Genomic DNA, 23,076 nt, shown 5'->3' on the forward strand with positions numbered 1-23,076 from the left:
CCACATGTTCCGATTCTAGTTTCTCGATTCTATCATGGAACTATGCCCACTCCTAGCTCTAAGTGGAGTTTTACTAAAGAGGGCTTTGATTCTCGGTCTTCGTTTGAAGGTTTAGATTTTTTTTTTTGGTCAAAGAAGTTTCGGAAACTTCATTATCTGGAATTTTGGTTTAAAAGGGTAAATTTGGGATTATATATTTTCGGGCATAACGAGGGTTAAAATTTAGGTGTGCACAGAAATCATTATAATTCGATTTTAAAATTAATTTAATGTTTGGTTTTATTAAATTAATGATAGTCTGTCTCCTGCTAGTCCTCGCGCCTATAAAAGCTACCTGAGGAGGAGCTTTGTGGACTCCGGCGCGTGTGGTGGTTTACGGTGAGTCCCTCTGCGGTTTCTCTGCTTCGTCTCTTCGGCTCCCCGTCGTCTTCTCGTCGATCCTTCGCTCTTCTTTCTAGTCTTCTTCTCTTTTTCTTCTTCTGTTTCTGTTGGTCTGTTGAATGGTGCGTCTCTGATTTCTTCGCCTTTTGCTGGTTCGATCTTCTGTTCGCTTGGATCTCTGGATTTATCTCTTATCGGGTTTTGAATCGATGCGACGGATCGCAGCTAAGCCGTGTTCGTTTCGTGTGCTTTCGCTGTGGTTGACTGTCGCTGCGAGTTGGGATTCGGGTGCTTAGTCTTAATCTATGGTTTTGGGTGAAAGAACTGGTTTTTGATGGAGCCGGGAGGCTTCGAGTCGTTCTGAAATTCCGGGTCATGTTCTTTCTTTATGTCTGGTGCCACTTTGCTGCCTCAATTTCGTGTTGTGTGCCGTTTGGGGTTCTGATTCTCAAGGCTGATGGAGTATTTAGGAGACCAATTATGGAGGGTAGGGTTTGTATTCGCGTTCTCACATGTTCCTGTTGTTCCTTGTTATCTGGCTCTGTTCGGTTTGGATACCTTAGTTGTTTGTTAATGCTGGCATTGACAACTTAGCCTACTACAGATGTGATCATTGGTCCAATCATATGATTCATGGAGGGTCCATGACCTTTTTTTGTTTCTAAGCATCAATCCGTGAACATGATTGCCTTATTCTTCTATAGAATCTGGTAGAGCTTGGGGCTGCTTAAAAATTGTATCTTTTTGGCTTTTCATTAATCGAAATTCCTAGATGACTTCAGATGTCAGTTCTTAATGCTTTTAAGAAATTAGGAAGCATGTGATACTAAATAAAAGTCAAATTTTAATGTGTTAAAAACAAAAGGCAAAACCCAAAAGACTGACATTAGACAATCGTACATGCTTGGTTTACATCTGAATAAGAAACAACTCCAGCGGCAGGAGTTTATGTTGCATCTTACTCTTGAGAACATGTCTTTTACTAGGTTTATACCACTGATTCTGTCACTTGTATGTTGCAGAGATTTTAAAAGTGCTTAGTGGGAAAGTATCAACAGTCTAGAATGCCAAAGGATAGAATAGTCCGTTCCATTGTTGACCATCGGTCTTCAGTAGCTCCTTATCCCTGCTCCTCTCAGCATATTAAGTTGTGTGAGTCCAACAACCCAGTTGATTCAGCTGAAAACATAAGGGAGTGGGAGGAAACTAGGTGCCCCATTTGTATGGAGCATCCTCACAATGCTGTCCTCTTGATATGTTCATCTCAAGAAAAGGGATGCCGGCCATACATGTGCAACACTAGCCACCGCCATTCTAATTGTCTCGATCAGTTCTATAGATCACCAGTTCCATCTCCCTCGACAGCATTACCTCAACAAGTCCCTCCATCAGGCACAATAGCGGGACAGATGATATCTAGTAGTATTGATCTTTGTGGGAGTGGTGTGGACTCAAAGCTTGTCTGCCCTTTTTGTCGAGGGAAGATATTGGGGTGGGTTGTCAGTGAGGCTGCTCGTCAGTACATGAATTCCAAACCGAGGAGTTGTTCCTTGGAGACGTGTACGTTCACTGGGACTTACTCAGAGTTAAGGAAGCATGCTAGATGTGAGCACCCATATTTCAGGCCATCGGAAGTGGATCCGTCACGGCGGCGTGATTGGACAAGATTGGAACAGGAAACAGAGCTCGAAGATTTCCGGAGCACCCTAGAGTCAGCTTTTCTTGAAGATGAAATGGATGGTGGCCAATTGTTTATGGCAGAAAATGGAAGTCTGGATCAAATGCCCCTGTTTGAGGGGGATTGGTCGTTTAATTTATCCTGGGCCTTGTCTGTGGCAGAGATTGTGAATCAGTTCCTCTTGCAGAGCTTTGACCAAAGCCATAGACAAATGCGAAGCCAGATGCCAGTGCAGAGGACACCGCGGGGACGATATGGATATGAGTCCAATGGTAGTGCGCGAAGGGCCAACGACTTCTCCAGCAGTCGGGGTAATGTCCAGAGGCTTCGGTGGAGGGATCACAGATGGTCAGCATCTAGCAATAGGGGGTGATTTGCTAGAACAAGGTCTTTGCACATGTGTAGTTGTTGTACATTGCCCTTCCGGAACATAAGATCAGTACATTGTCATGCATGTTTTTGTTCTCTCTTCTAATCATTGAATGGCTCTAGCTTACTGGGTAACTTTCAAATGTTCACTTTACATATTGATGTTCAATCTTCTTGTACCAATTTGCGATTTTTCGCGGGTTCAAGAGCACATTCTTCTTTTTCTCCCCTAGGGTTTCTCTCCCTCCTGCTGCCGCCTCCTCTCTCTCTTCTGCAGAGACCTTCCTGAGGGAGCCCTCCCCATCTCCCTTTTCTCTATGTTGCTTTAGTTTTCCCCGTACTTGTTTTTTTTCAATAAATTTCTTCATTAATTTTGTGAAGTTGCGATTAACATCTAAGCTCTTCAAAGATCAAAATGCGAGTGCATCGGAAGAATCTGCTCGCTCCGGCTTCAAGTTTTTGCTCCAAATTGTCAAGTGCTCAGTAAATTATCGAAGCTTTTGTCCGTCAATCGGCTTATCTAAAAGTGATTTTATAATCAACAGGTATCCTTTTATAGTTACTCTCTCTCGATCTAGAATTAGATTTGGATTTGGGTGTTGTTCTATTTCGATCTAGAAATGGATTTGTGATTTGCAAGACGTTTTTTATGCTATTTCAACTTGTTGAGATTATTGTTATATCTGCGCGGTGATGGTGCGGGAGATGCCAAACTTAGGCGTGCACCGCCTTTTGGTGTGCACTCCTAAGTTTGGCGTCTCTTCTCGGTGTGTGTTCATCATTGATGATGATAAGAGATTCGGTGATCGGCCGTCGGTTGTGCTTGGATGCAATATTAGATCCGTCTTTAAAGAATAAGTGAGTTTCTACAAGTTGGATCGAGTTGATTTACTTTTCAGATTTACTTGATTTGTGAGATTTTCATTTTTATTTTAAAGTGATGTATGTCTCTTTTATATAAAATGATGTTTTTTCTTTCGACAAAAAAAAATTCATGTTTCAATGAGTAATACCATTAATTACTGCTAAAGTTTCTACGTGGTTAAAATATACAATTTTAAATATATCAACTTTCCACTGCAAGTGACTAGTTACCATAATAAAACCAACTGAAAAAGTCGCCAGGTACTTAACATTATCTGATGGTGGAGATTAGCAACTAATTCAAATTCGCTCGTAGTCGTGCTACCCTTTCTAAGACAATCTGGGTCCACTCGACCAAAGAGCGGACAATGACATGTAAAATAGGCGCAGCTCAACACGTAAGTGTCTATTGTTGAAACTCATGACCATTTCTCCATTGCAATGGGAGGAATTGACAAAAACTCTTCCAGTATACAAAACTGTCCACTAAAAAATCTGACGAAGAAACCAATAACCCATCTACAAAAATACATGCTCAATAGGACAGAGTTGCGGTTACAAACAATTGAAACCCGAGTTGTCAGAAGACCGTTGAACATAATTACAATCACTGAATGTGAAGTGGAGATTTTTAAGGAACGCCCATGTTCTGTTTTGGGCTGCCAAACTCTGAAAAGACGCTTTTGAAGATGGCATTTCAGCTCTTAGACATTGGGAGCGGCCTGTGCATGACGAGGCTCTCAGGAAGATATTGTAACGATGGCATGACCAGCTTGTCGATAAGACGACAATTATGAGCCTTCCCATAAAATAAAAAAAAATACTCGGTAAAGTGGCTATTATCTCATGGTGAGCCCTTCTGTCTGGTGCCCGCAGAACACAAATAGCTAAGCATATATTCATTTGAAGCACATGTATCTGCCAAGTCTTGATGCATTCTTGTGATAGCCTTTTGCAGGGATTTCAAGGTAGGAAGCAGAGCCCTCGAGTTCTGTTGGATAGACTGACCATGAGATTTGCAGATTTCCTGCCAAACAAGCGGAGCGATATTGTCATTGAGCATATACACAAGCTTTCGCATCCAGCTATGTTTAAACATTCAAGACCTCACGTAATACCTGGCACCACCGAAGAATGAACTCCAAATGTGGGCAATTTTCTAAAAGACCAGCGAAAGCCTCTATTAGTCTCTGCAAGTATCTAAAAGGAATTGATGAAGCAAGAGCTGGAATGTCCGCTGGACTTGCAGCAAAAACACATTTCTTGATCAGTGTATCTTCATTCAAACGAAGACTGAGAATTAAAGCCCTCTTTATTAAACCTTCACTTAGAGCTGCATCAATTGCCTGGGAAAGAAAGGTGAAAACAATTAAGGATGAATAAGTTTGCTGCTTCAAAATACAAGTATAAGCACAGAAAGCAATTTTTGAAATCACCACTTTGCCTAAGATGTCTCACAAAACTAGATTAAACTTTGTGACATTCTTTTTCACAGCTAAAACCAGATGTTACCATCCAACTACTGTACCTCTGGTGTCACATCAATGTCTAGATCAGTTGGATCGAAGATGAAAGTCTCGTCAGTGGAGTAAACCAGAACCCCCTCAGTTGTTGCAGCTGCAAAACTCCTACCAGTTGGGGCAATTCTCAGGCATTTAGTTCGAATAATGGGGCGTCCACGGTTAGCAATGGATCCCGGTAAGTCATAGCCTAACTTTCCCCGGGTTTGCTTGTCAACTCCTTCTTCTGTGTCAGTATCATCATCATCAATCAAATCTAGAGGTCCAGCGTCTGTCATTTTCTTTGAATTCAAGAAATCAAGTACTCCATCTAGAGACAGATTATGGGTAATCTGAAACCTACGTAGTAGAACCTGTGCATCATACATAAAATGCATTAGTAGAGAGCCAATACGAGGTAGAACACAAATGCACCCACTCAACATAGAGGAAAGATAGAGAAACCTAAGCATGCATCAAGACAGGCAATACAAACAGGTATTTCTCCATGTATAATTTGGAAATAATCCTGAAGGCAATCGACTGCTGACCAATTAAAATGTCAAGTCACAAGCCGTTTCAAGTTTTGTCTAAACTTGGTCTAAGAAATTGGGGAAGAAAAGGTCTGTACTATTGTTGTCCTTTCGGAAAAAGAGTTCCTCATACAAAATGAGACTACTTATTACTATATATCAAAAGAGTCAAATATCAGGAGCAGTCCAGCCTTTACAGCGCAGAAGACTGCTTGGGCACTAGATTTACTGGCATTACACTTCTCAAGTAACCAAAAGAAAACCTTGTTGCATCAGATGCATACCAAGTTGGAGCTCCAAGAAATAAAATCAATGACATGTATCATAGACCAATTTGACCCGCTTAAAAAAAATGAAAGAAATTATTGCACATTTTCACTCACACAGAAAACTACGGAACCCATGAAAAATAGAAAACAAGAGACATTCTGCCTCAAGTACAAAGCGGATCTTAACTTGCAGCACATAGTAAGAACAATGTGAAAAGTCCTCTATTCTCCCTGAAAATTGCCACGTTAAATCTCTAAATCTTCTGATCGGATTACAAATGTTCCAGCACACAAGAAATTCTAATTATAATATTAAAAGTTAAGAACCCTCGACCAAGGACAGTTGTGGGTATAATTTTATTAATCAATCCAAGTTTCTGCAATATTTTCTGTAATGTTATCTTACGATCACAAAATGTGCCCCAGATGTATTAATACGAAAAATAAATAGCAAGATACCACCAAGACTAGAGTTTTTCAGAGTATTGCAACATTAGAGCATCGACAAAGCAGGACATAATAGAACTGCTAGAAACCTACCTGTTCGGCAACATCATACAAACAAATGAATTTGCTACTTCCTCCAGCTAGAATGTAACTCCCATCAGCAGAATAACATAAAGTTGTAAAGTACTTTCCAGAACTTGAGTTAGCAGCTGCTCTACGATCCGTTGCAAGTCGACCCCCAGCAATGTCTCTACGGCCCTCAATCGTGTACATCAACAAGCCATCAATCGGATCCCAGAAATGAATCTGCCCATCTAATGTACTGCAAGCCAGCTGCTTTCCATCTGGACGATAAACAACTGTAAGAACATCATGTGTGTGAGGAAATGTTTCAACAGCGCCTTTTGCCTCAAAAACATCCCATAGTTTGACAGTCTTGTCCCATGAGGATGAAGCTAGGATTGCCTAACATGGATACGAAAAATTTATTAGCCAAAAAGATGAAACAAAACTACTCGTTAAAAGTCAAAACTACACTAACATTCGAGAATTCAGATGAACAATTATTGAACATGTTTTAAGATTATAATGGCACCAGCAAAGCAATGACAGAAATAAGCACACCAGAATTAATTCAAACTCAAATAATAGGTGAAAATTAAGATCATGAACAGTAGCTATAGGAACAAAATGGACATGCTACTCACACTGGTGGGAGAGAACATCAAACCATGAACAGGACCTTCATGACCACTGAGAATGTCCAATAAGCGGCCCGTCTTCATTGACCACACAAATATCTAGTACAAGTGAAAAAATTTTGTTAGGATAGTAAATAACTATGGAGCAGTAATTCCTTTGCCATAATAAAAAAATTACCTCAAATGAATCAAGGGTTCCTGCACATATTACTTCACTGCTCTGGTCTGCAGTCAAAGAAACAAACTGCCTAGAAGAAGGGGTCGTAAATGTCCTGAAATTTCGATAGCGGAATAAATCCCAGGCCCGAACAGTCCCATCAAGGGATGCACTAAGGAGGCAGTGGTTATTAGCCATAAAATGGAGAGCAGTAATTGCATTGGTGTGCTCTGAAAATGTGACAAAGCAGAAGCCTGAGGAAACAGTCCAGACCTGGAATGTGCAAAAGAAGCTTCCACATCAGGTCAAAGTGTCCATTAACACAAAGTAGCACTAACTGTTGAGAAATAGAATCTTGACAGTACGTAGAAAAGAAATGAGGAAAAAAACAGGACCATGATGCTGGCAAAGTCAATTTGCCAAAAATTCCCTTATATCAATTCTTAGGGGGTGGGGCAACTTCCACGCCAATTTTAGATGGAAACACACCTTTTATTGAAGTGACAAAAACATCCTTATATCATCAACACTCAATCAAGTACTTAATAACATTACATACTAAAACCCCGTTTCTCTCTCCTCCCCCCACTCTCTTAATAGTTGTCACTTTCCTTTTACGGTTTTATTTTCCTTTTCTAGTATTCTGTTCATCCTGTTTTTCCACCTTATAAAAAGAAAACGGAGTTTTATTTTTGCCTTCATCTGAATAAGGACAAGATATTTTCTTTACTTGTGTTATTATATGAACCAGTTATAAAATCGTGGGCTAAAGTACACTAGAAGTGCCAAAACTTGTGTACGGAGCTTACTTTAGTGCAAAAACTTTCAAAACGATCACTTAAGTGCCAATTTTTTTAAAAAATAATCACTTAAGTGCCAACTTCTTTTAAAAACGATCACTTAAGTGCCAACTCCAATTTGAGCTGACGTGGCTTGCCGGAAATCCGACACGTGCTATTTTTTATTAATATTTGAGCTGACATGGCTCGGTGGAGTTGACACTGAAATGATCGTTTTTTAAAAAACATTGGCACTTAAATAATCGTTTTTAAAAAAAGGTGAAGTTAACACCGAAGTGATCGTTTTGAAAGTTTTAGCACTAAAGTGATCGTTTTGAAAGTTTTGGCACTGAAGTGATCGTTTTTCAAAAAATTTGGCACTTAAGTGATCGTTTTGAAAGTTTTGACACTAAAGTGAGCGCCATACACACATACACAAGTTTTGGCACTTGTAGTATACTTAAGCCTAAAATCGTGCTTTCAACATGGTATATGTAATAGCACACATAATCATTCTAAATAAATTCGTGCTGGCGTGAAGGTTTGTTCATGTTCGGGGAAAAAAGGGGAACCAAATTTGAATGCCCAAATTTAAGTGTATCATAACGTGCATATGAATGATACTTTCATATTACTTTTGGTTAAACATATTGCACTATTTGATTCCATGCTATTCAGTAGCTCGAGCACGTAATCATTATTAAAATTTTTCAATGAATCATGCATAGTTTTTCACATGAACTTGATTAACATGGACGGATGCATTTGTTGTTGAGATTGAGTGCAAATGTTCAGAAATTACCACACAAAGAAGTTAAACTAATTCAGTTGTATATCAAATCATGGTCATGAATAATATCAAATTTCCTTCATTCCATATCAAAATCCAATGAGATTCTTGTGGCATATTTGTCTTGTCATGTGATGTCATAGATGTTTCATAACTGATATTATGCATTTTTAGATGGTTAAATAAAATTCAAAAACAAAATAAAGACTGGAATAGATGAGAGAAACCAAAATAAATAAAGCACATGATAGCATGATTGGAATTTAGAAGTTGAGAGTAAAATTGCAATCATTCTCTTTCAGTTGAGAGGTCAATAAAAAATTCAATTCTCGGAATGGTCGATGAATGAAATCGGAATCGTTGTTCTAACAAAAAATCCAATCGTCTTATAGAATCACACCTTCCGTCCGGGACTCGGAATGGTCAATAATCAAGGAAAAAATATTTTGAGGCACTTTCCACCCTTAACTTTGATTGGAAAGTAAGTGAATTTAAATAATGCTATGAAGTGTGAGTTTGACACAAGAAGAGGAGGAAATCAAGAATCCGTGAATACGCTCGGACGGGAGGTACCCAAAAAAGATGCTTTTAGATATCTAAGATCAATATTGCAAAAGGGGGGGAAAGATTGATGAGGATGTAAGCCATAGAATCGGAGCAGATTGGATGAAATGGCGCAGTGCATCGGGATTTTTGTGCGATCGCAAAATCCTTCTTAAGCTAAAAGGAAAATTTTATAGAACAGCAATAAGACGTGCAATGCCATACGAAGCTGAATGTTGGCCAACATAAAGGCAACATAAGCATAAACCGGGAGTAGATGAGAACGTTAAGGTGGATGTATGGTCATACAAGGATGGATAAGATAAGATGAAGATATTCGACGAAAAATTGGAGTAGTACCGATGGTAGAAAAGATGAGGGAACATAGATTGAGATGGTTTGGACATATTCTTCGAAAATCCCTAAATGTTCCGATAAGAACAGAAGTTTGTTACTAAGAGCATGACATGAAGAAAGGAAGAGGTTGGTCGAAACTTACCCGGGGAAAAGTAGTAAAACAAGATTTAATGAAGTGGGAAATAGATTGGTGTACGATTTGTCTTAGGACGAAGTAGAGGAAAGCTACTAGCATTGTGGAGGGGCAAAATTCCTATGTTTCAAACTGTCCTTTTTAGCCATTTTTTCCTATATATATTTATATATATATTTTATATAATTATTTATTTTCCCTCCATATGTTTTTCTTTTATTTTATTTATTTTTGGGTTCATCAACCGCCGACCCCAACTAGTTTGGGATAAAGGTGATGTTGATGTCATTGATGTTGAGTATCAATGGCATAAGGGTGTTTTTGTCGCTTTATATGAAAAGGTGGTTCCATCCAAAATGGTGGTGGTAATAGTCCAGCCCTTCTGAGGGAGGTCAAGTTGATCCGACGCTTTGAAAAGAGAACCCATAAGTAATGCAAGCACTTAGCCACACACAAGGAAGGATAAGGTGCAGCTTGCTTGGCGAAATACAAATTGAGCTTTAATATGAACAATCAGAAACTCTTTTCCAGGTCACACATATCTACCCAAATCACAAAACATTTCCAATGAACTTGAAGCATGCAAAGAAAGCAATTTTGTCACAGAGAAAGTCGAAATTACCTTCACTTTGTTGTCATCTGCTCCAGTAGCCAAGAGCTGTGAATCAGGTGAATATGCAAGGCAGTTCACGTCAAAATAATGTCCTTGTTGCTTAAGTATGTAACTCTCAGATTTCCATTCCCACACAAGCAACTGCCCGAGCTTTGCACACCCAAATGTCAACCAATTACCAAGCCCATTGAATACTGCACTCGTGATCTTCTCCTTTGAGATTGACAACAAATGGATGCAAACAAAATCGGGCATTTGGTACAAGCCAAACACACCATTAGAGAATCCTACAACCAGAAGGTCAAGTCCACAGTGATAGTCACAAGATGTCAATCTGGCCGGCGCTTGCATAAAACTATCTTTGCTTAGCAACTTCCATTTACCTCTATGCAAGAAACACTCACCATCCTCCACTTCATCTTCGTTATCACCAAGCTCCTTCCTTTTCTTCACATTAACATCCAAAGTCCTCTCATTACTTCTATCTGGAGTCCCGGGTGCAGGCGGCTCCTTGCCGCCCATATTTTCCACATCCCCACTGTAACCCCAGCTGAATATATAACTATCACGAGTTACCGTGTAAGCCCTATCGACCCTGTTCGTCCCTTTCTCCACACCAAAGAAACAGCCAATAACGGAATCTCTGTGACCCAAAAACAAAAACGGCTTATTGTAACCACCCTTCAATTTCCTCACGCAAAACAACCTGGCCGTCAAATCTTTCGACCCGACCAGCAAATACATCGAATCAGGGCTCCACTTCAACGACGTCACTTTATCATCGCAATCAGCGAAAGTCCTAACCAGCTCAAACGGGAAAAACTCCTTCCTAAATCCCGGGGACCGCCATATCTGGACCAACTTACCAGCGCCGACCGCGATGAACTTACCGTCGGGCGAGAACTCGAGGGCGTTCACGGGGTGCTTGAAGGTGATCCGGTGCAGCACGGCGCGGCGAGGGAGGTTGATGAAGAGGCAGCGGCGGTTCTCATCGACGGCGAGGAGGAAGGTGCCATCGGGGGAGGCGGCGAGGCGGGATATGTTGGATGAGCATTGGATGGGGAGAGTGACGGTTTGAGATTTGAGGAGGTCGGTGTCGGAGATTCGGTTGCCGACGGGGGAGATCAGGTGGGTGTTCTTGGTGATGACGGCGTCGCCGCCTCTGTAGGGAGCTCCGAGGAGGTTTTGGAACCGGTAGTTCATGTCGGGTCGGCGAGAAGGTGCAGAAAAATGCACCAAAGCTTGGACTTGATTCGGCCAGAAAGCGTTGGCACTAGTGGGGTTTTTGCAGGGGTTTAGCAGATCTAAGCAAGGTGGAGGTTTTAGCCAATATGGGCCAGATGAAAGATAAAAGACTGAGGCCCATTGATAGACTTTCTCTCTCGGTTCGTTCGTAACAGTAGCTCGGATAAATTTTTACAAGATTAGCAAACTAACCAGTGTCATAGATTCTTGCCCATTTTGGATTTGACCCACTTGTTCAAATGAAAGATCTGTACAAATTGCACATTTGCTCTGGACAGACATTAGTCAATCGACCTTAGTCATCAGATGCTCCTCCTTCACAAAGAAGTCCAGGTTCGCCTTGACTCTTCGCTAGTCCTTGGAAGAATTTATTTCTGGGTATTTCAATCCGTCTCCAGTTTGCTTGGTTAGACGGTTAAATCGTTAGGTTGTGCTTCCTGATCTGCGCCTGCTTTCCCCGTCTTTGAATCAACTCAGATGTTTTCTCGACCAGAACTTAGTCTGGCAAACCCGGGAAAGAAATTTTTTTTTTTTTTTTTGGATAAATCACATTAATTGGCGCCTTACGAAGTACTTAGCGATCCTTGTATTATCTATATCCGTCATTTCCTAGAGAAGAGAGCTTCAGCAGGTTCAAGCGTTGATTTGCATTTCCCTACTTCGGCCAGTGTCCTACTCATCAGTCCTTGCTCGGGATAGGAAGCACCAGGCCTGCAGTCCTGTCTGCATTCCCAGGAATATGTAGCTGATTGTTGCAGGAGTTAAACCTCCAATTCTGTTGAGCGCTGTCTACCAGCCGGTAAAGTGAGAACCTTTTCTTACCCTACAGGACACATTGAACTGTATGATTTTCCCTTCCATTTTGCTCATTGGATTTGGATTGCCTAACATTGGGATTTCCGTGACATAAGTGACATTACTTAAATCAGGCCATCCAAATGAAAAGGGACGACCTGATTTGAGCCACGTCATGTATTGAAAGGGAGGGAAAAAATGTATGCGAGAATTTTTTTGGGGTTTGAAAAATTTTAAATCCCAAACGTGGCTCAAATCAAGCGCAAATCCGGGTTTGAAAAATTTGAAATCCCGATGTTAGGTGATCCGGATCCTTGCTCATTTACCTTTTTGGCAAATGAACTCTGAAGGACCTCTTCAGTCGTCGAGCTCTCCAAATGTTCTAGGACTTCCACGACACACTTGAAGATCAAGATCTGTCCACTCCTAAGCTCGCTCAAAAGAAGAGTAGGATCTATTTGAAGCTGCAAGTCGCAAAGAGTTTTTGTCCGTTGTATATCTATCAACCTAAGTGTTGGATGAACCAAAAAATCCGTTCCATGGTTTCTCTAGGCTACTCATGCACGCTTCTATGTCGATCGAGAGAGAGAGAGAGAGAGAGAGGCTGCTGCCACATGAAAGATGAAGCATAACTCTTATTTCGTAAAGAATTCTAAATTCCAGAAAACAAGTAGATCTCTGCTACCCATTACGTGCTACATATGCATAAGCAGCACTCCCAAAACTTTATTAGGATAGGCAAGAAGAAAATAGCGAAAGGTGAATTGAACTATGGCGTATACCCCCTCATCCACTTTAACTTGTATCGGCATTCATTGTACTTTTCATTTATTCTCTCCTTTCTTGGTAATATGTTGGTCATCCATTCTTTGTCCACCGATGTCCATGGAAACTGAAGCTTGAGTATGGAATCAATCATGAGCCATAACCCTCAAGCCCCAGCCTAGCAGTAAGCCAATGGCAAACATCATCCATCTCTCTAGGGACCGTGTAATGACCGAGCCTGCGCATTCGTGCATAAGCATTCATAAAGGTGTAAGTCTGATGGTCCAGTGTATACTTCTTCCTACAATATAAGGGAATCAGCTCAATACCCCTCATGAGACTTGAATGTAACGCATCGGAATCCTGCTGAGCTCAAGTAGCGGGACGACCTCTCTCCAAAATTAAAAGGGACTACATCATCACCTGTGGCAGAACCGAGAACGCCCTTATTTCCCATTTAGAGGGGCCGAAAATCACTAGAATTGAATGCCCTGCGAGAGAGACTGAAAGAGCAAGATGTACGAGAAAGACTAACTTGTGCCGTGGCAAAGAAAAATAGGCAAGGATGAGGCACGCCTTGCAGCATCATTTGAAACCTCCATTTTGTTTCTCAAGCTCCTGTGAACAGAAAGCGAGAAATTTAACTCCAATCCCGTGTCTGAAAGAACATGTTTGGGTAACCCCTTTCAACTTTATCAACTTAAGGCTTCCTTTGGATAACATGACCATAGCAGCACCCATATTGTTAGTAGTACTATCCTAAAATCGCAAAATAAGTCGGATATGCTGAAGAAATAACTGAATCAGATTATTTCTCTCTGAAAAGAAGGTGGTTTGGCATGAAAAATGCAGAACTCTGGCTACCACGGACTTCGTGATATCCTTTTGACAACAATAGACGCAGAGTCTCCTAAACCAAAAGAGACCAATTGACGCAATTGCTCCCCAATCTTATTTCGTCTAAACAGAACTTATGGAGAAAAAAGCTTGGACTGACCGTTTATATGGAAAATATAAAATGCTTTGAATAATTACCTTGAGCCTGGAAGCCAACCACTCAAACCGATAACTGCCCTTAAGTTGATAGGATATGGACTTCCATTTGCATATTTACCCAGAGCGAAACAGGTCGCCGAGTAAAGAGCTGTGGCAGCACCCATACTGAAACCTCCGACGCCAACTTTCACTGCAAAAACATGACAAGCATGGCTAAATCATGAAATGTTATTCAAGATGGAATTGTTGATTGATCAGCAATTTTTTACAAGAAAATTAGCCTTGGATATATGGACAATCTGTCAGTAATCTTTCCTCCTTCAAAAGTTGCAAAAATGTGAAGTTCTTATCCCCTCTTTGCTTAAATGACAACCACTATCTGGAAATTAGTTCCAGTTGGTAATCCAGAATAGAAATGGTTAAAGATTGCAATTATTAAAGAAATGCTTCTTCTACAAAATTTTCTCCTGGTCTTAATTACCATCAGCTGGTTCTGTTGACAAAAGATTGGCAACATGCGCTGCTGAAGCATCTAAGCCTTCCCAGTCATCTGGACTATCTTCTGAAATCTCGCGAACATCAAACCCTGGGAACATGTATCAAAATATACTTTTAAATAAAACTATGCATGAATTGATAATATTTGAAAAAATAAAAGAAGGAATAAATCAATCATCTTACATGCGGTACAAGGAAATCCGCCTAAGAAAGTCACAGCACGGGTGGGAGCAGTTGGACAGATCCATTTAATCTGCTTGAGGAAAATTTTCCCAAGATGTATAAGCCTCCTGACATCAAACTAATTCTTATTTTGAGCAGCAGAGATTAAGGAGGAGTGCACTTACGTTAGGAAGAGAGAGGGATTCCAAGTGCTGGGACAAGCTGAGTGAGCCAAACAAAGCAGATTTAGAGTTTACTTCATTTTGGAATTTTTATGCAGACGAAGAACAACGAAAAATGCATATAGCCTTAGGACCAACACTGGGAAAGTTTTATCTCAAGAACTTGAGAATCTACAATGGCCAACACAGAAAAGTTCTTCCACCCCAATTTGGACATTCTGATCTGTTGTAATCATTAAAATAGCTATGCCATTGTAAGAATTCACTCTACAAGATCATCTGATACTGAGCGTCCATAAAAGTCTCTCACAGATTGTTATATTTGTTTAAGTTAGGAATATTCTTATGCTAAAATTAGCAAGCAGTCATTCAGCTGCAGTGAAACCCAGTGGATTAGTGGTCCCTCATCATTAAAAACTACTACAAACACTCTCTCATTCAGGCTAGCTGAAGCCTTAGCTTAGCTCCAGATAAGACAAGAAGAGAACATACATACACCCATATATGTCTCTGATATATTGGAATAAGCACAATTTAGAATCTCCATAACAAAGTTATATCATCTGGACCACAATATCCCTGAATTGTTGAACATGCCAAGACATTGATATTCTCTAATACGTTCTTTTTAATTTTCGCAAGCATTTAAAAAAAAAGTGACCATGTACAAAGTACAGCATGGCCTTTTGGGAAAAAATCAGGGAATGTAATCGAACAAAACTTCGTGAAGATGAATTCAGGCATAAACGAGAGACATGTAATGCATTATACTAGAATGTGTTCTTCTCTCCTCTGCCATAATGATAGCATAATGGAGAGTGAAGAACAACACATTCTAAAATTAATTCAAGGAAATTTTGAAAGGAGGGAGCTCTGTCCAAGAAGAAAGGGCTTCTTCCTCAACAAAAGTCTTTTTTTCACACAATTTGGCGTAAAAAGAAACCGCACTACAAGAATTAAAGCAGAGTGATGATGGACAAGACTACCTCGAGCCATTATCACCAAGGCCATGCAGCCAAACAATAGTGGCCTGGTGTTTCCCTCTTGGCCGCACCACATGTGTTCGCCCAAACTCAAATGTTCTTCGGGCCATTCTATTACCTGAAATTTGTTGCAAAAACAAGGTCATTATAAGGGGCAAAAATGCGAAAAAGAGGCATATTTCTGCTTAGGACTGAAAAGATAACTTCTCTCATGACAATGCTGCCGTACCATGCTGGTAAAAGGGGAAACCAGTAATATGCTCTTATGATATGCATTAAGTATACAAGAAAAAACTAGCTCTTCTTCTCATGCTTCATTAAGTATGACAGAACACGAAAGATGAATGCTGATAGCTCATTAGTATGACTAAAGATGGACAAACCAGAACTCGATGAATGCTGCTGATAGCTCATTTCCTTAGCTCTAGAAGCACACAGAAATAGCACTTGAGTGGCGATGACTGCGATCAAGGAGCTGCAATGAAGAAACAAAGGGTGACCGTGTGTGTATTTATAACCAAATGAACTGAAGGTGACGTGGGAAAGGAATAGAACATTATGAATATGCATCGCTAAGAATGTGTAGCCACCGCACCAGCTACACATTGCTCTAAAGAAAACGCCTAGAAACTCGAGAGAGAGAGAGAGAGAGAGGTATCCATTGAAAAAGATAGGCAAAGACAACAAAAAGCCAAAAGGAAAACATTTAAAAAAAGCAAGATATCTTTTGGGGCTCAGAGAATCAAAGCAGGGCAAAGCACCATCGTCCCCACTCAAGCTAGCCAGCTTACCGATTTACAATGTTAGAGAGGAATAAATGCTTGTAAGCAGTGGCGGAAGGAAAACAAGCCCAAAAGCAAGCCCCACAGCAAGTGAGGAATATTTCTGAATGCAAGAAGGAATAACCCAAATTGGTAAAAGAAAATATCTTTCTTTTCAACAGACACTTCTAGTTTATAGATTTCTGGTGACTGATGGATACCCATTACTCGGAAAGTGAAGTTCTATCCTCTAAATTACATTTTTCAGGATCCAAAATGGAAAAAGAAGGGGAAAAATGGAGACTTTGAGAGAGAGAGAGAGAGAGAGAGAGAGAGAGATGGGATGATCATACTGCCCATTGAAGTTTTTAAGCTTCTAGTGATTCATGAATTACCAACCTGTTGGAGACTAGACAGAAGACAGAGGACCTGAACTTTTCCCTCCCCTTCCCCTCCTGTTCCTTGCTTCTTGCTATGCTTTTTGGTTATTGCCATTGGTGGAGTCCCGATCTTTGTTTGTATTTGCGCTGAACTGAGCATATGACAAAAACCAAAACTGCACAAAACACAATGTGACAATTGTCTCCAGACAAAATGATGACTTGATATGATTTTCTACTCAATTTAACTGATCTGCTGTATACTCTTTGTCCCGTCTGCTGCATAAAACTCTTACCTCAACTGATCCATATCCCAAATAATGCAGGGAACAGGTAACTTGCCCATAACCAAAGGTGGCTCTAGCCTCTAGGTCAAATCTCAGAACCACATTGGATCACTCCTATTTAACAAGCTCTTCTCTCCTTTTTTTTGTCCATTCTTTTCGGTTTTTCCTTTTGATGAGAAAGTCCATCTTACAACTCCATGCAATTCAGTTGATTTACTATAATTACGGTGGCCAAATGAATTGTTGATGAATCCGATTGACGAAATGGGATCGTCAGATGATCACTCTGTTTATTTCGCAGCCTAGGGGAATATGAATGTGACATTAATGTCGAAATAGCGAGACGCAGCGAACGAACAGAATGTACTCTCTGCTCTGTCGTGGATTTTTCTCTCTTGTCAAATTGCGTTTTTAATAGTAATCTGTGCCGTCAGGCGACATTGCTTAATCCTTAATGGTATATATCAAACCTCGCCAAGAACACCAACACGCTCCTATTCTGGCCCTTTTCCAATAACAGATTTGACTTTCGTTCTCGAGCAAATGTGAACAATTCGAGCAGGTGAGTCAAGAAAGAAGAATAAACTACCTTTGTTCTTTTTAATTAACGTCGCTGTATCATATGGCTCTCTTAAGCAATATAAATTGCGGACAGAACGACAAGCTTTTTCTGTGGAACGACGTCATTGGTTAGTGAAGTGTGAATATGGACAATATTAGCAACAACGTCGAAAATGCAAAGGGGGAATCTATCCCCCTCCTTCATGTGCAAGAAGTCAAAAGGGCAACCCTTTTCGTTCGTCAACTCCTTTTTTAAAATCCCGCGTTCCCTAGACGAATCTGGGAAATTTTCCTTCCACAAAATAATGTTTTGGGCACAATGTTTGGGATTAATTAAAGATTAGACATCATATGCTGTTGGCACTATACTCCAATGTGCTACATCGATGGATCCGCATTAAAATAAGGAGGCAATAGGCAATGGTTTCCATCTTCTTATACAAAGAAAAGGATGGAAGCATGGAACTGGAATATGATTACTAGGCACCCATTAGCACGTTCAAACTCCAGAACTGGCTGGCACCTATGTAAGGCACTGATTGGAAACTATTGTTTGGAGACTTTGCATCCAGGAAAATTACAGAACACCTGCAATGTCCAAAAGAATCCCCACATCTGCTCACCATAATAGCATAATGCGGTTTCTCTTCGCTTAGAGTATAGTCATATCTTCAGCTTGAAGAGAGACTTTGGAAAAGAGTAAGACGTAGTATTCTCTTAGTTAGCCAGTGAGGCATATCGACGATATACCCCAAACTCAAAACAGACGTGTGACCAAGCCAATCATTGCTTTACTTATTGCTTCAGAAAATGCGTTAAGAAACTAAGGCTCCATGGCTGATAAGAAAGGATTCGCACAGTTGAATCGAAGGCTTTTATGGCTCTTCGAGAGTGCACATAACATGCACAGTGATATTGGCAGTTTAATCCAAAGGCAAGTGTGAGGGATTTTACAGAATTTTAGACAGATTTATTGTGTACCCACAGAAACTTCTCCATGCATTTCTTCTTTATAGGAAGAAAAGCTGATTTTGTCCTCCCAATGTTATGCATGATTTTGACAGGACGCTTTGAATCTATTCCCTTTTGATTCTCATCACGTTGATGCACATTTTGGTGAGCCAAGATTGTGAACGGACGGACTGCTCACAAGCCTTTTTGAGAATATGTCTCATCATCCCCCATTTCCCTCACCTACTCGACCCCACCACTCTGTCACATAAGAAAGCGACGTAAACGGCGGGTATTTTTCTTTCGATTCAACAAATGATACCGATTTGTTCTCGAAAAGCGCGTGAACTGATGAAGCTAAAAAACTTTAAACCACCAAAAGAAACTTCGTGGATGAGACAGTAGAATAAAGGCAAGTAACTTTGAGAAGGGCCTCTTCTAATTGAAATGGTTAATAGATAATTTAGTGTGACAAATCCACACCTGGCATGCCTACGCTCCATCGCAAGTTCTTTGCATCTGTTCCACATCCACTTCACCAGTTCTTCCCAGTTGTATTTGTGGTTTAACCCTTGGAATTTGGTGAAGCATGTATCTAACAGGTGTCACAACTCCGAGAGAGCATAAATATGCACAAAAAGATGAAACAGATAACAAATCTCCTGTGATGCTCTTAAGGATACTGATGAATTTTCAAGATAGAATCAATATGCATTGATGGATTATTGCTATGCTTTAGAGGTAAAAAAAGAAAATCTAACAAGATTCGCATTTCTAACAGTGACCGCCTCATGTCTTGAATACCATTCAAAAAAAAAAAACCGACCAAAATGTTGCCAAGCAACAGCCACAAGAAACCGGATCAATTAGAAAATGACATAACAGAGAGCTCCCAATTCTTACTCTGCAGCGTGTGTGGAAAATCTTTATTCCACTACGATATTGAAAGATGAATCAGTGATGATCATCGCCATGCCCATCCGGTGGTCCTCCAGGGCCCACAACCTCCAACTGTAAATCAAAATGCTAATATAAGAAAGTTCTGCGATTGAAATACCTGTTCGGTTATACAAGTCTAGTTTGAAGAAGTCCCTACTAAGAATAAGAATAGGACACAATAAGAAAATTGAAGAGCTCCCACTTGACACACAAATGTACATATGAACCACAAAGCTGATCCAAGGATATTAATATACTTGAACAAGGTAGAGTTGAAAAATCAAGTTAATTGATGTCTTTCCCAATTCTCCATTGATTCCGCTAAGGAAGAATATAATCATGCAAACTTCCTCCTAAGGTTACGTAAAACCACGCTACAAAAAAAAAAAGTCTACTTCATCCAAAGAAAGTTTTGCCAACTAAGGCACATCGCATACATCCAAGTTGAGTAACCCATATTTTACAAAGGAAAACAAACAAGTACCAAAATAAAAATAAAAAATGAAAAGCATGATCAATCCACTTCCAGTTCAGAAGTAGCTGACATTGAAAAGGAATTTGTCATCAATTCAACAATCTGAAAGACAAGCCTATGGGTGGCTCCAAGCAAGGAGTCCTTTCAGAACATATATGACATACATCTGCAATGATAATTGCTTGAGTACTCATGCTACCTGTATGCACACATCATTTCAGTACAGTAGAGATCAGTATTTCAAATCATGCACTGAGTCTTCTCCAGTCATAATAAGATAGAGCCAAGGTAAAGGTAAATACTGAAATCTGTTCCCCCACTTACAACAAAATACTGTGAGCACACTGGGCATTCGTGCGGCTTGCCCTTCTCCAGCCAAAACCACACAACATCATGCTCGTCCTCTGCAAGAGAAAAAGAAAATTATATTAGAATAACCTGCCAGAAACTTCAGTAAAAAGTGCCCGTGCTGCATGAGTGCGAGTGTCTCATGGCTGAATAGGAGTGAATAGAAAACGGTAATGAAAGCAAAAAGGACATGCCATCTTCACCACCAGGGCATCCAACTATTCTCTTGTCATAATAGGACTTAATGATAGCTGGAGCTTCCTGCATACATGCAAACAATAAACTCAATTATCACAAAATTGTAAGTGATGCATTTAGAAAGTTCGCAGTGCTTTGCCTCTCAAATAAAACAAAAAGCGCACATTCTACACCCCTAAATAAAAAAGACAAAAGGATTGGACAGAGATTCACAATATCTCTGCAATAAACAACTTCAAACATTTCAATTTCCATAAAGGATGTCATATTGTGTAAGCCAAAGAAACACAGAGGCAAAGTAACTAACTCTAGATATCTGTACTAACTAAGGAACCATTTTCTCCAGAAATTCCAGGTTTCTACCTGAGCTGGATAATCATTGGTAAACAGCATTTCTTATCAACCTTTAACTCACAAATGAACAATCAGCCACCAAGCGACATGCCTCTACAACTTTCTAAACTCCCAGTACTGAGTTGCTTTTTCTGTCTACTAACATATATCATAATAATGCATGTTAAGCCTTCAAATTACACTGTCACAATGCATAATTCACCAAAAATTCTATAATGGTCTGAATAAAATTATTGGTCAATGTAACTCTACTGGTCCTATATAGTCGATGATTACATTTTGTGAGAAGCACTTAGCAAAATAGAAAGAAAATAGTCGATGGTATTTATCATTTTATTTCAATGGATTGACAAAATTGAATGTAAAGTGGCATCATGAGTTTGCCGCAAGCGCTCGCCCAAAAACAGAAAAGAGAAAACATGGGCACCATGAACATATACCAATAACTAATCCAACATTGTTAGCAAAACCATAAAACTCTGACATTCAAACATTTAGAAGTGCCTATAACTGAAATAAAGTAACCAGTGCACTGAGTTTTCTGATTCTAAAGTCTCAACAATATGGAAAGGAACTCATCAGCACGAAGATCCAAATGTAAACATCAAATGTGAGATGTTACTGGATTGCACCAAACTAACAATTATTACATAATACGTAAACTACAACTATCAAAAGCAGCACGAGACCAATAACGTACTCCAAGTGTAAACAGATCAGTCTATAGACAGTAAGGATCACAACTTGCAAAAAGAAGACACGTTGAAGAGATAAAAAGCACATCTAGACTAACCTTCGTACCAAAAGGACCGACGGGATAATTTATATCAAGAAGTTTCCTTCCCTGCACGAAGTAATGATTATAGGAAAACAAACATCAATGCTTTACCAAAACCATTCAGCTAAAGAAAGATTGATAAAGGAAAGAGAGAAAGACCACCTCAAGCTCAGCCTCAATCTCCTCTCGCTCGTGTCCAGTAGCAATCGGCATCACATCTTCAACCTTCTTCTTCACAGCATTTTGCGCTAAACAACCAAATGAATCCACATAAATTTCACATGCCTTCGCCTGACAAAGAGGTCAACACCTCTTACCTCGCTTTTTTTTTTTTTTTCCTTTTGCACGGGAACCTCGTCCCGTACTCATGCTACAATCTACATTATTAAACCACTACCAACAACGATATCTAGAGAAACAAGCTAATCTAAACGTGCATCTGAATTGTCCTGACATTCTTTCCTGCTCGATCATTAGCATCCACCGGCACACGTAAAAAGAAGCCAACAAAGCCTCCTACTCAAGCAGGCATCGAAGCCAAAATATACATCGACATGTACAATGCAACCAGCCTACCGAATGATCATCAGCAATGATTGCAGCACGGAGGCTAAGAGCACCTACCGGAATCGACGCTGAAGCGGCGCACGAAAATACAAGCGGAAGAAGCAGGAGGAACGAGAGATCGGTTGGCGACGAGCGGAGAGGCGCTGGCGGCGGAGGCGGACAGAGCGGATCGGCCGGAAGTGGACGCGGCGGCTAGCGTTGGGAAATGTGAAGAGACGAGTCTCCTCCACATGCTTGCTGATGGGTCTGAGCAGACGAAGAACTCGGAGAGTTAGCTTTGGCTCTGTGTCGGTAGACTTCTCGCAGATTGGAGAGTGGCGACCTGAAATGAGAGCTCTCCACTGCACTGTGTTTTGGACCTGACTTCACGGCTTTCCACGTCAGCGACTTACCGACCGGTTTGGCTAACGGAACCGGACTCGATGGGCGGTTTGACTGATTTAACCGAGTCATCGACCGGTTTGATAACCTATTCGGCTAGTCCCAGGCTCGAAATCCAAATGTGCGCACATGACAACAGTTTTATTTTTCTATTCCGATGAATAGATTCGAAATAGAAATCTGTTTGGCAAGACAATTTTACTTTTCTATTTTCATGATAAATTGTTGGCCCATAAATATGTTTGGAACAGTACAAAAAAAAAAAAAAGTTTGAAACAGAAAAAAAATATAGAAACTTTCTTTTTCCCTATCTCTCGGATAGATATAAAAATTAGAATTTTACTTTTTGCTCACTCC

General features: G+C 40.2%; 3 protein-coding genes and 1 pseudogene across 11 annotated transcripts; 1 reads left to right on the forward strand and 3 right to left on the reverse strand.

Annotated features, from left to right (window-relative positions):
* Positions 1 to 249: 249 nt before the first annotated feature.
* LOC115737935 lies at positions 250 to 2,563 on the forward strand. 4 transcript variants are annotated; one of them, XM_048284379.1, is made up of 2 exons: positions 250 to 378; positions 1,404 to 2,563. In XM_048284379.1, the coding sequence occupies exon 2, from the start codon at positions 1,446 to 1,448 to the stop codon at positions 2,430 to 2,432; it is 987 nt and encodes a 328-aa protein (XP_048140336.1). In that variant the 5' UTR covers positions 250 to 378; positions 1,404 to 1,445; the 3' UTR covers positions 2,433 to 2,563. The 4 variants fall into 4 exon arrangements, with proteins under 4 accessions (XP_048140336.1, XP_030526226.1, XP_030526225.1 ...); XM_030670366.1 differs by having other exon boundaries at positions 360 to 410; positions 1,403 to 2,563; XM_030670365.2 differs by having other exon boundaries at positions 363 to 503.
* A 1,230-nt stretch (positions 2,564 to 3,793) lies between these two features.
* Positions 3,794 to 11,394, reverse strand: LOC115737934 (periodic tryptophan protein 2). 2 transcript variants are annotated; one of them, XM_048284045.1, is made up of 7 exons: positions 10,123 to 11,394; positions 6,920 to 7,171; positions 6,750 to 6,840; positions 6,134 to 6,384; positions 4,821 to 5,165; positions 4,411 to 4,638; positions 3,794 to 4,319 (listed from the first exon to the last, which is right to left on the reverse strand). In XM_048284045.1, the coding sequence occupies exons 1-7, from the start codon at positions 11,314 to 11,316 to the stop codon at positions 4,137 to 4,139; spliced, it is 2,544 nt and encodes an 847-aa protein (XP_048140002.1). In that variant the 5' UTR covers positions 11,317 to 11,394; the 3' UTR covers positions 3,794 to 4,136. The 2 variants fall into 2 exon arrangements, with proteins under 2 accessions (XP_048140002.1, XP_030526224.1); XM_030670364.2 differs by having other exon boundaries at positions 6,134 to 6,505; positions 6,748 to 6,840; positions 10,123 to 11,391.
* Positions 11,395 to 12,768: 1,374 nt separating this feature from the next.
* Positions 12,769 to 20,443, reverse strand: LOC115737986 (acyl-protein thioesterase 2-like). 5 transcript variants are annotated; one of them, XM_030670465.2, is made up of 12 exons: positions 20,418 to 20,443; positions 19,583 to 19,690; positions 19,163 to 19,290; positions 16,123 to 16,214; positions 15,743 to 15,857; positions 14,760 to 14,796; positions 14,596 to 14,665; positions 14,396 to 14,500; positions 13,954 to 14,104; positions 13,454 to 13,536; positions 13,248 to 13,341; positions 12,769 to 13,156 (listed from the first exon to the last, which is right to left on the reverse strand). In XM_030670465.2, exons 3-12 carry the CDS (start codon positions 19,207 to 19,209, stop codon positions 13,069 to 13,071), a joined length of 882 nt encoding a protein of 293 aa, XP_030526325.1. In that variant the 5' UTR covers positions 19,210 to 19,290; positions 19,583 to 19,690; positions 20,418 to 20,443; the 3' UTR covers positions 12,769 to 13,068. The 5 variants fall into 5 exon arrangements, with proteins under 5 accessions (XP_030526325.1, XP_030526328.1, XP_030526326.1 ...); XM_030670468.2 differs by lacking the exon at positions 16,123 to 16,214; XM_030670466.2 differs by lacking the exons at positions 19,163 to 19,290; positions 19,583 to 19,690; positions 20,418 to 20,443 and adding an exon at positions 16,900 to 17,224.
* LOC115737987 lies at positions 19,322 to 22,810 on the reverse strand (annotated as a pseudogene).
* Between the last annotated feature and the right edge of the window lie 266 nt (positions 22,811 to 23,076).

This window comes from Rhodamnia argentea, chromosome 8 (assembly GCF_020921035.1).
Source record: "Rhodamnia argentea isolate NSW1041297 chromosome 8, ASM2092103v1, whole genome shotgun sequence".
NCBI lineage: Eukaryota > Viridiplantae > Streptophyta > Magnoliopsida > Myrtales > Myrtaceae > Rhodamnia > Rhodamnia argentea.

Coding starts and splice junctions, on each gene's coding strand:
- LOC115737935 (XM_048284379.1), top strand. CDS start 1,446: ATGCCAAAGGATAGAATAGTCCGTTCCATTGTTGACCATCGGTCTTCA.
- LOC115737934 (XM_030670364.2), bottom strand. CDS start 11,316: ATGAACTACCGGTTCCAAAACCTCCTCGGAGCTCCCTACAGAGGCGGC. Junction 4,639..4,820: donor ACATTGATGTGACACCAGAG/GTACAGTAGTTG, acceptor TTTCTTTCCCAG/GCAATTGATGCAGCTCTAAG. Junction 4,320..4,410: donor TCATTCTTCGGTGGTGCCAG/GTATTACGTGAG, acceptor CTTGTTTGGCAG/GAAATCTGCAAATCTCATGG.
- LOC115737986 (XM_030670465.2), bottom strand. CDS start 19,209: ATGTGGAACAGATGCAAAGAACTTGCGATGGAGCGTAGGCATGCCAG. Junction 16,215..19,162: donor ATGGAGCGTAGGCATGCCAG/GTGTGGATTTGT, acceptor TCTTCATTGCAG/CTCCTTGATCGCAGTCATCG. Junction 13,342..13,453: donor TTTTCTTTGCCACGGCACAA/GTTAGTCTTTCT, acceptor GTTCTGCCACAG/GTGATGATGTAGTCCCTTTT.